This window comes from Monodelphis domestica, chromosome 1 (assembly GCF_027887165.1).
Source record: "Monodelphis domestica isolate mMonDom1 chromosome 1, mMonDom1.pri, whole genome shotgun sequence".
Taxonomy (NCBI): Eukaryota; Metazoa; Chordata; class Mammalia; order Didelphimorphia; family Didelphidae; genus Monodelphis; species Monodelphis domestica.
This window is the reverse complement of record NC_077227.1, coordinates 89,997,832-90,012,260: the sequence shown is the minus strand read 5'-3', so window position 1 is coordinate 90,012,260 and position 14,429 is coordinate 89,997,832. Positions and strand designations below refer to the sequence as shown.

The 14,429-nt window shown below is 33.6% G+C and overlaps 1 protein-coding gene across 5 annotated transcripts in view; it reads left to right on the top strand.

The window, feature by feature from the left end:
• The window catches only part of PLEKHA1 (pleckstrin homology domain containing A1), an 83,618-nt gene that overhangs the window by 36,417 nt on the left and 32,772 nt on the right, over positions 1–14,429 (top strand). For all 5 annotated transcript variants that reach the window (XM_007478865.3, XM_007478864.3, XM_056802967.1 and 2 more), the window contains 2 exons: positions 2,608–2,653; positions 9,280–9,377. In XM_007478865.3, the coding sequence (XP_007478927.1) occupies positions 2,608–2,653; positions 9,280–9,377 (144 nt within the window). The remainder of the gene's footprint in view (positions 1–2,607; positions 2,654–9,279; positions 9,378–14,429) is intronic.

Below are 14,429 nucleotides of genomic sequence, written 5' to 3'. Positions count from 1 at the left end.
AGTGTCAAATCCCTAACTCTACCTCAAAGCATTAATCATTAAAATGATTTGATATTGGTTAAGAAACAGAGACATTGACAACTGGAACAGATTAGGTATACTGTACATATAGAGAAATGGGTAGTCTGGTATACATTAGTCTCAGAATTCCCACCTTTCAGGATAAGAACTCATCATTTGACAAAAACTAATGGCAGAACTTGAAAGTAGTTTGGCAGAAACTAAGGATACACCACTATATATATAAGATTATTTCCAAATGGGTACCTGAGTTAGACGTAAATGGTGGTATCATAAGTTAGAGAGGCAAGGAAGATACTACCTCTCAGATCTCTGGTTTAGGGTAAGAGTTCATCATCAAACAAATGTTAGGGAGGATTATAGAAGATAAAATGGACAGATTTGATTATATAAAATTAATATTTTTGTGCAAACAAAATTAGAAGAGAAATAGGTAATTGGGGGAAAATAATCTTTGCAACAAATTTCTCTGATAAAAGTTTCATTTCTAAGATATATAGAGAACTTATTCAAATTTGTAAGATTAATTTTCCTAATTGACGTTTAGGCAAATATGAACAGCAATTTTCAGAGAAAAAAATTTTAGCTAATAATAGTCTTTTGAAAAAAATGCTCCAAATAACTAGTAATAAGGGAAATGCCAATTAAAATGCTCTACGGTTCCATCTTATACCAGTGATATTAGCGAAGTTGACAAAAACAGAAAAATGACAAATGTTGGAGGAGCTATGGGAAAACAGGATAATTAATGCACTATTGATAAAACTTGTAATATATAAATATGATAATATATACAATAGATATATTATTATATATAATGTATATTTTATATACATTATATATACATATAATATATGTATATATTATATACATTATATATATAATATAAATAATATAATAAAATCTAGTTTAACCATTCTGCAGAACAATTTGGAACTATGTTCCCAAAGTAATTAAATTGTACAAACCTTTTGAACCAAAAATACCACTGGTAGGCCAATTCCCCAAAGAGTTCAGAAAGAAAAATGTACCCATATGTACGAAGATATTTATAGCAAATTTTTTAGTGGTGGTAAAGCACTAGAAGCTAAGAGAGTTCTCATCAGTTGAGGAATGGCTGAACAAGTTATGATATATGAATGTGATGAAATATTATTGTGCTATAAGAATTGATGAAGGGGATGGCTGCAGAGGATCCTGGAAAGATTTGTATAAACTAATGCAAAATAAAATGATTAGAATCAGGAGAACAATTTATACAACAGCAGCATTGTAAGGACACATAAGTTTGAAAGATATAGCTCTGATGAACACAGTGACCAGCTATGTCCTCTTCCTTTCAGAGAGCTGATGGTCTGGGGTCATATTGAGATTTATTTTTAGACATTGTCAGTTTGGGAGTTGGTTTTGCTTAACTGTGTATTTGTTACAAGGTCTTTGAATTCACTATTATTTCTTCTGATTCAGTATTCTATTCATACATACCATGATTTGTTAAGCCATTCTTCAGTAGGCAGACATCTACTTTTATTCTTTTCTACCACAAAAAGTAACACTTCAAGATTTGCAATTTCCAGCATAGTGAGGTGAAAAGTTATAAATGTTATTATCCTCATTTTTCATATTATGAGGAAATTGAGTCTCAGAGAGAAAGTGAATTACTTACCCAATGGTTATACAGCCAATTGGTATCTGAGTTAAACTCCTGACTTAAAGCCAGCCGTTGAAACATTCATATTTTCTCATAGTGACTTTACCTCAAGGTAAACCTCAATTTCTTCCAAGTTTGGATCCCAAATATCATATTTCATTTGTCTAAATCTGTAGCAATTTATTTCATTTTAGCCATTTACTAAATACTTATTTTGTGTTTGGTGCTGAGGATATAAAGACAAAACAAAATCATTCTTGCTCTCAGTGAGTTTGTAGTTTACCGGCAGATACAACATATTTTCAAATGAGTAAATATATAACAAGAAGAAAGAACATTAAACACCTGTCAGGATCTGGAAATGCTTGGCATAGGGTGACTCTTTGGCTGAGCCATAGGTGGCAGTTGGAACATTCCAAAGATTTATAGTAGTTTGAAGTTGGAATTTATAGTTGCTTTGAATTCTTGTGAAGAGTCATAAATATAGGTTTCAAAAAGTGATTGATGGACTAATTTTCCACTTTTCATCCAAACAAATATTTATGCATAACAAAGTTTACTTTTTCCTTTCATTCATATTTCCCTTAAGAAACAAGCAAGTCTATCTTAACAAAACATTGATGTCATTTAAAAGAAATCTCCCAGAGATGTAACCTAGCATCTAGCATGGCACTTCACATATAATAAATAAATTCCTTAATAAATGTTGCAACAATTATTTAAATTAGATTGCTATTTTCTGCTGCCCTCAGAGTTGACCTTTAGATTGATCTGTGATGCCTTCATCAAGATTAAATGATTTAAATCACTTTAAGTGCTGTAAAAATAAGAGTTGTTTTGTAGGGGTAATAATTTGTATGTGAGTTTATAGTGTTTAAGGTTTAATATAGCTAATACAAAAAGATACAGTGTGACATTTCTATTTTTCTTGTTAGGTTAGCGATGCAACTAAGCTAAGGCCAAAGGCAGAATTCTGTTTTGGTAAGTAAGTATAATATTTTTACACCTCATTTTAGGCTAGGCTGACATAATCACATCAGTTATTAATTTGTGGAATTGTTCTTAACACAATTTTGTTTTCTCTGTGTATTCTTTCTCCTCCTTTATCACTACAGATATTTTCTATATTTCTTTTATCAATCCTTTCCCATCTCATCTCTGCCTCCTGGCTTCCCTGACTTTCTTCAGGTCTTAGGTCAAGTTCCACCCCTTGCAAGTAGTCTTTCTGGGGCACCCTCTATTGCTTCCCCAACCCCCACCAGCAAGTACCACTTTTCTACCCTGGCTAGCAAATGCATTTACATAATTGTCTTCACATTGTCTCCCTGAAATCTGGGATCACCTTGAGTACAGGGAATGTTTTTCTTTTTTTTAATCTTTCTTTACTTCCCTAGGACTTCGTGTGTTCCTAGCACATAGTAGACTTCATAAACGCCTTATTGACTCTCTTGCAATCTGCCCAGAGTGTATACTAAGGGTGGTGGTAATTTTTATGGATTTATAAAATTGGAAATTTCAGAAGAAGGTGGCAGCATTATTTCTATTTGGCTTTACTTCCTTTCTGTTGTAGTGTGACTTGCGGGCAAAAATAGATGGTTTCTATTGGATAAACCCAAGTGACTTGTATACTCCATCCTCTCATTGTTTTATTTAAGATGAGAGTTGGATTTTGGATTTACTGTAGGTATTTAACTTTTGTTATAAGTCTAAAATTGCAAGTACTGTTTGTTATGAGGGCTTACACTGGTAGAAGAGGCACATGATTGCAATAAATGAATATAGTAATTTTCACTTTGAGATTTTAAAAAAGATTTATTTTTAAAAGGTTTTATAGTTGATTTATCAGTCCTTTTTTGTTTTTCTTTTGTCCTGAGTTCATGTTTAAGATATAGTTAGATGTTAAATCTTCTTTTTCTGTTTTTCATTTTTTTCATTTATCTGGTGACCTAATTTGGCTATCTTGCTTAATAGGAAAAATTAAAAGTACACATTGTCATTATTATGTATAATATACTGTTTACTTTTATAATTTCATAGGAAGAACACAGAAGTAAACCATTAAATTTAATAGACCAAAAGTAGTTTTATCTACTGTATGTTCCTTAAGTCTTCTTTCCTAGATATTTTTGTCTAGTTATTAAATTAATTCTTACTAGCAACAAGATCCTTTTGAATTTGTGATTGTAGTCTGTAGTCTCCCATTCTGTTGCAACCACCATTCCCTTAAATATCCCAGGAATGAATTTGCAGAAAGTTTTGTAGGCACTTGACATCACCCTGACCATATGCATGGTAGAACTGACCTAATGACTAGGGTCTTCAATCAGGGCTGAGATGATGGGTTGGCTAGTATAGAGACAATTCTTAATGAAGCTTCAGAGTTCATATTAAGCTCTTCTATGTAGTATTCAAATTTAAGATGCTTTTCATTATGGGATTCTAGTTGGAATGGATGTCTTCTGTTTTTGTGTATCTATACCCAAAACTCATTGTTGGTCCCAGATGATTCATTGGTCACCTGCTTTCTTTTCTTCCAAAAGCTTTCTGTTTGGCACTTGTTGCTTCCAACAGAGTTTCTTATTTCCCTGATTCACAGCTGAAGAGAACAGTTTCAATTTTCTAAGGAATTATACTATTAAGGAGAAGCAATAAAAAGACTCTCTTCTGGAGCCTTTAATAACTCCACAGTGTTGTTCCTACTCCCAACTACTTCCTTTTTATTAGTGACACTGTAAGGGAAAGATGAAGTTGTACCTAAGTCTCTCAGTTAGGCCTCCAGGCCCCTGGTGTTGGATTTGGCACTTGGGAAACAATCTACTATTACTTTTCTGTTGTTATTGTAGAAGGGTACCATCATGTAGGCATGCAAAGAAACATGAAACTGAGAGCTGCCTGTGGCTTCCTGAGGGTCTTCCCCTCCCCCCTTCCTTACCAAGGCTCACCTGAGGCTCTCAGTAACAGCAGAGGGCTTCATGGAAATGAATCTGCCTGGTTGGTACCGGTAGTCCTTTTCTCTCCTGAGGCTATTTTTATCTCCCTGGTATTACAGGTGTCATGTCAGCCCAAGGCTAGTCACACAATTAATGGAAACACAGTGATTAAAGTGGCCCCAGAGTGCTTTGTGGCTTATTGATTTCCTCCCCACTCTTTTTTATTTTGGTAATCTTATTTTCCTATTTCCATATCAATTTCTCTAATGCATTGCTACCCCTGGATTATTTTCTTGTTCTGATTTTTAATATGGCATCTGGGTCTTAGTGTTCTTAAGTAGAGCCTGCCAGAATGCTTAATGTAAGATGTATATGTCTAAGGGCTGGAATAAATTTTGGCTACATTTTAGAGATTGGATTGCCTAATAGGCAGATAGATGGTACAATAGATAGAGTGCCAAGCCTGGAATCAGGAAAACTTATCTTCTTTGTTTCAAATGTGGCCTCAAACTCTTTCTAGCTGTGTGACCCTAGATAAGTCACTTAAACTTGTTTGTCTGTTTCCTCATCTGTAAAATAAGCTTAGAAGGAAATGACAACCAATACAGTGTCTTTGCCAAGATAACCTCAAATGGTTCATGAAGAATTGGACATGACTGAAGCAACTGAACAACAACATTTTCTAATTTCATTGGATCTTCACTGCTTGATGAGTTTGGCCCCTCATCTAGGGACTAGATCTAGAAGAGTACATCAAGATGCTATGTGAAGAAGTACCAAAGAGTTAAATTGAAGCCAGATGTTAGGAAAAACTTTATAACAAAAAGAACTGTCAAAAAGTAGAATGAGAAGTGATGGGCTCCCCTTGGAGCTCTACAAGCAAGATTCAATGAATACATTGATCTGCTGTCATAGAGATTCTTTTTCAGGTATAGGTTGATTTCTAAAGTTTCTTCTAACTCCAAAATTTTTGCTTCTGTTACATTACTATTCTTTTACTCATCACCTATTGGCTTTCTTTCATATTACCCAAAATGGGCCCTTCCAGACCTTCTCTTTTTACCCTACTTAACCTCTTGTACTTTTCCCAATCTTAGCTAATGGCCTTTTTCTCTCTCCACTTTAATAGGAAGCAAAGACTCAAGACCATCTATCATGAGTTTTTCTTCTCTCCTCTAGGATATGAGAAAGAGGTGATTCTTGTACTGCTACCCTTAATTTCATACCTTCCTATTTCTTTCTGGAATATATCATGCTCATCTCTAATCTTATATCCCTTTTTACTGTTCCTTCCCTGCCACCTATAAAGTTTTCCACATCCCCATCTTTAAAAAAAAGGAAAAAAGAAAAATTAACTACCCTTTCAAATTGTAATCTTATCTCCTCCTATGTGCTGCTAGAAAAACATCATCTCTTCTTGTTGCCTCTGCTGCCTCCTTGCCCATTCACTTTTCAGTTTCTGACATAATAGCCTCCAGCTCCTCAATTCTACTGAACCTGCTCTCCCTGAATTTACAGTCTCCTACTGAATCCAGATGGTCTTTTCTCAGTAATATTTCTTGACTTTTCTGCAGCTTTTTACTCTGTTGACTACTCACTCCTCCTGGCTGTTCCTTCTTTGTCTTTAGTGATGTTTTTTTCCTGCTCTTCCTACTTGTGTGACCTTTGCTTTGCAGCCTCCTTTTCTAGTTTATTATTTTCCTCACAAGTCTGTCTTAGCCTCCTTTTCTTTTTATGGAGATCTAGTTGTCTTCCTTGTATTTATTTATTTGTTAGTTGTCATTATTTATAGTTATCATTTCTACAGAATTGGCTTCTAGGGCCATAGGGCTGGCCCCAAATTTCTCTCCTGAGCTCTCCACATGAATATCCCAATAGGATATCAAACTCAATATTTCTATAACAGAACCAACCATTTTTCCCTCCAAACCTGCTCTTCTTCAACATTACTCTCTTTCTTGTCAAGAGCCCTAGCATCTTTCTGTTCACTCATGTTCATAACCAGAATCATCTTTAGTGCTTTTCTTTTCTTCTCCTAATTCCCCTCACCCTCCTATGCTTTTCTGTTCTTTGTTTCTCTTGTGCTTCACATAGAACCTTGCATTAGAGGATGCGCAAATGAGTGTCAGACTGGGTGCCAAGTGGAGCCACCACCCTCTTCCTCCCCACCCCCCAAAAGTTCCCAATCCCCACTCTTAAATTCCCATCAGTGCTATTTTCACCTTTTTCCTCCTGCCTGGACACTCCCTCACTTTATCCCTACCCATTAGATTCACAATCTCCATTCCATTCTGACTTTTAGGTCCACTACTCCCCTTCCTAGTGGTGGTGATCTGGTCCCCTCCAAGCTCTCCTCTTTGTAGCTCAGACATCCTAATGTTTCTTCAGAGTTCCTGGCCTTAACCTTTGCCCTGAAGATCTTGAGACTGCCTTCTCTGCAGCAAAATCCTGTGCTATGTGTTGTTGTTTATCCCAGTCAGAGTGTGATCTCCTAGAGACTAGGCCTTCTTTTTCTGTAGGTTTCCTTAGTAATAAATACTTTTGTTATCTATTCAGTACATGTTTATTGAATTGTTTACTTGCAAATATTGTAAGATTCTGTAATATTCATTCCATTTTACATAATTTACTTTCTGGAGTTAGAAATCTTGAGTACGTAATTTATTTCAGTTTAACAGATTAACAGACATTTAAGGGCCTATTATGTGCAAGATATATCCAAGGCATTAGATTCCAAAGACAAAAAAAAATTAGAAACATTTTTTGCTAACATGGAACTTAAATTCTTCTACCGTATTGTTTTATTTGTTTTCCCCCTGAAATTAGTTATAAAGCAAACTAACTTTGGCTGATGCTCAAGCCCTTTGCATAGTAAGTATTCACTATTTGCATGAATGATGAGAAGGCTTTGTTTTCTGGGGTGAGGAAAGATCATAAAGATCATTTGATTCAGTAATTAGAAAAAAAATTCTTTTTCAAGCATTTTTGTTTTATTTTTTAACCCTTTTCTTCCTTCTTAGAATCAATATTATGTATTGGTTCCAAGGCAGAAGAGTGGTAAGGGGTAGGCATTGGGGGTTAAGTGACTTGCCCAGGGTCACACAGGTAGGAAGTGTTTGAGGACAGAATTGAACCTAGGACCACCTGTCCTTAAGCCTGGCTCTCAATCCACTGAGCCACCCACCCTTTAAGCATTTTAAAGAATTATTAATTTGTTAGTTATATTGTTAATATGTCTCTGTGTTTTATCATGAAATTTAAAAGCCTGTGTTGCCCTCCAGGAAACCTTAAATTCTGACCTTTAGGAGACTAGTTCTTCTTTGATGTTTCTTTTGTAGCTTTATTTTTAATACCATTAGTTCAATTCAAGGAAGCACTAAATGACCTAGTATAAAGTTGGTGAGAAGAGGTAGACCTAGTTGGGAGTAAGGATATGGGAAGGCTAGAGTCAAGGTGGGAGAGTCCTGTACCCATGTGGGGATGGAGAGGGAAATTTTTGCTTAGAAATCTGAGCTTCCACATTGGAAGAATAAGAGATGGTAGGAGTTTGCTGGCGGTAGGACACTAGTCCCTGCAGAGAACCAAAGGATCAGAGCAGCTGTTGCTGATAGCAGGGAGCAAAACACAAGAGTCTCTACTCAACTTTACCTCAAAGATAGAGTGTGGTGTTTTGGATTTCTTAGTAGCACCCCTGTGGGGACTTGAGGTCTCAAGTAGGTCCAGTCAGCAGAGACTTCAGCAGTGATATCACTTTGTTCACATATCCTGGCTTATTCTAAAAAATATTTGTCAGGAAAATGCAGATAATGTAGAAACGTTTTCTTTCAGTGGTGGACATTGATAGTGTGCAGATAACTGTTGCAGTACTTTGGTTTATGCAGCAGTTATGTTTCTGAAAAGGTTTATGTAAATAAAACTTTGATGATTTATATAATATTTTACTAGATAGTTTACAACATTTGATTCTTACCTCACTTTTCTTTCACATAGTTAATGATGTATAACCAAGCAATTAAGCATAGATTACTGTTGAAAGTAACTGCTCATTTTTTCCTTCAATTGAAGAAAATTGTATATTGAGAAGACTCTCTTCCTTGAAGTTTGGATTTTTGTATATTGAATTTTCTTAAAACAGGGCATCATTATTAAGCAGCAGTTATTTCTACCATCACTTGAAACCTTTTTGGAGGGAGGATGCTGAGCACTAGAATTGGAGTCATTGCATCAAGTTTGAAATTTCAGCTCTACTGCTTGCTACCTGTATGACTTCAACAAATCCATGAACCTCTTTAGCCTCAACTGTAAAATAAAAGGAGGTGGGGTAGGTAAGATGACCTGTAATGCCCCTTCCAGCTCTAAATCTGTACCTTTCTGCTATAACTTCAAGTCAAAACAGATTATTAAAAGGACTTGTGCAAGTTGACAGTTTACTTGAAACTCCCAGGATTGTCAATTTAGAGTTGGAAGGGACTTCAGGGGCCATTTAGACTAGCCCCTTTATTTCATAAATGAGGAAATAAGCCTAACAGGAATTTGTGACTCTGTCAAGATCCTCCATACAGGCAGCATCAAAGTTGGGATAAGATTTATTTAAAACATTTCTTCAGTTGTTATATTAACATAGACTTAAAAATAGTTTGGTTTCAATTTAATTAGTGATTATTTTTGTCTTGATAGTTATGAATGCAGGAATGAGGAAATACTTCCTACAAGCCAATGATCAGCAGGACCTAGTAGAATGGGTAAATGTTTTGAACAAAGCTATAAAAATAACAGTAAGTATTCTTATTTTTTCTTAAAAGTCTTGATGTCCATAAGAATCTATATATCTTTTAAGATTCTAGTTTCGTGACAGTTATTTACTAATCTTTATTGAAGTAATATTTTTATTTCCCAAGTAATGTTTCCTCTGAAGAAGTTGACTCTTGAAGTACATTTTATATACCCCTTGCATTCTCTGGTTACCATCCGAAAATAAATAATTTCATATTTATATAAAAATCATCCCAACAATGAGTTAATATAACTCTGGTTTTGCTCAGAGGTTAAGTTGCATTTTTTTGTCTTGCGCTAGAACAGCTTGTTACCACATGACAGTGAACACCCACACACGGCATCTGATCTCGACATGAAGCACAAGTTATTTTTAGGGTTTTTTTTTACTGTGTAGTTTCAGGGAAGCAATTTCATGGACTGATTCAGAAGGTCATATTCTTCTAAGAGTCTAACTGACCACATGGGGCAGATACTCTTTTAGCAACTATTTGCTCTTTTTTATTTAGGAAAATCATTTCTAGTAACTGTTTCTGTGTAGCTTCAATTAAGCAGTTTGTCATGTTAAACCACAGGTTATTAGTCATATTTTAGATTTTTAAGAAGCATTGAATGATTTTAGATACCTTTTCTACTACTTTAGGGTTCTTTATGCATCTTTGTATCTGAAATACTATAATATCTAATATTTTCTAAGTCACAATTTGTGGTGAAATAACAATATTTTAAAATATGAATAAATATATATTACTATCAATTTGCAGCTTTATCTTTCTCATGTTCAGAACTTTTTTTTAGCTCTGAACAGGTATCTAGTATCAATATTGATATTTTATATTGTTTCCATTTAGAAAAGATTTACATAAAACTTAGGAAATTTGCTTATAAAAATGTTTCCAAATGGATTAAAGATGATATAGCTTAAACATTTTTTTTTGGTAATATTATTTGATAGTGTTTTAATGTAAAATACCTTTGTAATACAAAGTGAACCTAGAAAAAATGGACAACTTTTTTTAGTATAATGAAACTATTAAGGAGGTGCCTATACTTTTAATTGTATTTATAAGTTTTCTTCATTTCACATTTTACATATACATACACATGCATATATGTATGCATGTAGAGAGTATAAATTGGGACTGTAAATGTATTGAATTATATAACCTACAAAGTAAGACTTTGTTGATAAGAATATTCTTTTAAAATGAGAAATTCATAGTTCTAGCTAGTTAAAATACTGTGCACAATTTTACTGGCTTTTTGATTTTCTTTTCTGTGGGAAAATTACAAATAATTTTAGCAATGTAGCATTTTTTTTAGTGATCTGCAGAATATTGTATAGTATAAACTTTGAAATTTTTTTCAAAACTTAAAATTACATCTGTTTTGGAAGTATATCTTTAGGGGAAGAGAAAGAGAGTAGTTGATTGTTTAACTGTATTTTAATTACAGTGTCTTGCTATCCTGATGGTCTGTCCACCTACATAGTTGCCTGGTATCTTTTCTTAGATACTTTATGTAGGCCTGTGTGAATGCTGGTGGGTGGTTATGTTTTTTTTTATTTCTTTCCTTTTTATAAAATATGGGAGAAAATAAATGACCTAAACTTGAAGGCATATAAACCACAAGATTTTGAAAAATCAAATTTTAAAGCAAATTGGCTTTTAACTATATCCTTGTGTTAATGTTGAGCCCTTCCAAAATGCACATCATAACAATACAAAAAATGTTTTTACTTTAGATTTTAACCTGCATTTTAAAAGTCTGATAAAGCTTTTAAAATGTTGGTAATGTCATAATTCCTATCCTGGCAAAAAACCTTATGAATTGCTGGGTACTTTATTTTTGCCAGAGAGAATTGGAATAAAACAGAGAAGCAGGATGGTAGGGGTAGATAGTCCTGGAGTTGAAATAAGGAAGATGTGGGTTTAAATTTTGCCTCTGTAACACAAAAATGTGTGGTCCTCTTTAAAGCAAACTTTCTGAACCTAGTTCCATCATTTGTAATTAGCCATGACATCTGTGATTCTTACTTTGAAGGGTTTTTATAATTACAATGTGATAATATATGAAGCATTTAGCAAACTTGAAAGTAGCATCAGTTCTTGTTGTAGGATAGCCTGCCTGCAGGGCCTTGATGCTTTTAGTCATTACTTTATACTTTTATATTCTTCACTGAGAGCTCAAGTCTGAAGTCTTCTTAGAGGCCCAAATGATCTAAAGAATAAACATTGGAGTGCTTTGATTTTGCTTTAGTAATTTTGGTTCATGATATTTAGGTCAAATAAGATACATTAAGCTATTTCTAAATAATTCTTTCTAATAATCATAAATTATTAGGTCTGCAGAGCTTTTTTTTTTTTTAACAGCATAGTGCCCTTCTGTATCTAAATCCTAAAATCTTTTTCTATTTAACTGTGCTAATTGGTTCCCAGGAAACATGAAGATGGGTGAAAAACTTTACTGAAGATTGGTCAGAGGGGTTAGTTCCAAAGGACAATGTAATAAATAAAACTATTATAGCACAGTTTTCTAACTTTATGGTAGAGTTTAGTGAGATAGTAGTGACTTTAATCAGAAACAGCATTGATTAGGGTGACTGTGATCCATAAGGTGCTTGTGAAATATGAGTCCCTTTTTAATTTTTTTTGCTATTTATCATCTCAGATTCAGAGGATACAAACACATCTTTGTAGAAAATAGTCATTTTGAGGGGCAGCTGGTGGATTGAGAGCCAGGCCTAGAGACAGGAGGTCCTGGGTTCAAATTTGGCCTCATACATTTCCCAGCTGTGTGACCTGGGCAAGTCACTTAACCTCCATTGCCTAGCCCTTACTACTCTTCTGCCTTGGAGCCAATACACAGTATTAACTCCAAGACTGAAGGTAAGGGTTTAAAAAAAAAAGAAAGAAAATAGTTATTTTTCCACACAATCACAAAATTTGCATGTTGTTTTTTAAAGGAGTTGGAATGAAATAGAATTATGGTACATTTCTGTGATGTTATCTAAGTAGTTCTCAATAAGGCTATTTTCTTATTCTCATTAAGCAGTCGCTTATTCCTATTTTAATGGGTGATTTTTAAACTTTAACTAGGGGTATTTTTAGATAGACTGATACATATTTTATTGTTTATTTTTGATATATTTTCTTTATTGATTAGAAATACAAAGTAATCAAAATTTAATTTTTTTATTTTAGTTTTTTGTTTTTATATTTGAATAATCCTCTTAAACCAAAACCCCAAATCATATACCCAAATAAACAAGTGATAAATCATATTTTTCCTTCTGCTTTCCTACTCTCAATAGTTCTTTCTCTGAAGTGGATAGCATTCTTTTTCATGAAAAAAGTTCAGTTGTCCTGAATCATTGTACTGCTGTTAGCAAAGGCTATCACATTTGATCATTCTACAATATCACAAAAACTAATTTATTTTTACTGTAAGTTTGGTATCACATTGTTGTCATGGGAATTATTCTTTGTTTAACATTAAAAGTTTTATAAGGGTCAATAGGAGGCATTGAGCTTAATTAAGACTTTTGTTTCTTTATTGTCTTTTATATTTTAAAACAAAGCTTTACTATGAATAAAGAGAAAATAGAAAGCCAACATGAAGTTCATAAGATAGCAAAATATTTCAATATGTTAAATTTAGCAGTGGGGAAACACCTTTTCAAAACAGGTATTCAAACTAGAGTGCATGGCTAACTTTCAGCCTAGGATATCCATCTTGTCTCTTAATAAATAGATTTTATATACTGTACTGAGCAGATAGTTCTCTTTGGTGCATTCTAAACAGTCTTAGGCTATGAAGATGCCTGATGTCCATTATAAATTGTTCTGGTTTATATCAATGAAAATAAAATGAAGTAAAGTATCATCTAGCAAGCAGGGTACTGATTTTCAAAAGTGCTCTAAAGGTTCAGCCTCTTAGAATAACTACAAATTATTCTTTGGACCTAGGAGTCTGTTCTGAAAGTTTCCAGAAGCACCCTTGGTACATTTTGTTTTTGCAATTAAAATTATTGTACTGTGACAACTGGGTAGACAAAATTTTTGCTAATCTTTTTTTCCTTGGGAGTTAAAACATTGGATTTATTTATTTATTTAAATTACAATGTTTCTTTTACTCAGTTGTAAAGTTATATGAAGCTTTCAATTGGAACTTCATTTTAATATAAGGAAATGCTGAGAAAACTGAAATGACAGAGTTGATTTTTATCTAAACAAGCTACTCTACTTGGCCATTAGGCCTTTATAATGGGCTTCCACAAACAGATCTCTTTAATTCTGCAAACTCTTATTTAAATCACTAATACTTGCTTTAAGCTTATTCTGGGTACCTCTGTGTCTCTACTCAAACCGTGTTGTCTCTAATGCTTTTCCTCCTCTGTCTCAACCATTTCTGTTTATTGAAATTCTTTCAGTCTATAGGTACCTAGATTGAGTAATCTCTTCTGTGAAACCTTCTCTAGTTCTTTTCTGTCACTGGGAAAAAAGTAACAACAAACATTTATTAATTATTATTAATTACCTACTAATGGTATAGTGGGTAGAAGACAGCAGTGCAGTCAGATAAACCTGGATCCAGATTTTCCCTTGCAAGGTATATTAGTTGTGTGAATGTGAAGAAGATATAGTGATAGAGTGCCCCATCTTTTTAAAATGTAATTTTAAAAATTTATTTTTCAAAATTCATAAAATTAAATAACATGTAAAAGAATTCAAGTAACTAAAGTTTAAAATGATTTTTTGGTGTAATTTTAAAAAATTTACACTTCTGAAGTTGTTAAAGCTTTAAATTGCATTAAACCTTTTGGGACACCTTATTTATGGATTTACATAAATTGAAATAAATTCTTTTAAAAACAAAAAATCTTATCTATTCCATAATGCTTCATATATTTTCTAGTGGCAAAGAATAGAGAAAAGTGCCTCTTCCTTTGGCAACTGTTAGGAAAAGAACTCTACTATGCATAAACTTTTCACAGTATAACACATAAAGAAATTGTGGAGATAGATTCTAAAAGGTGACAGACAGTAATGATC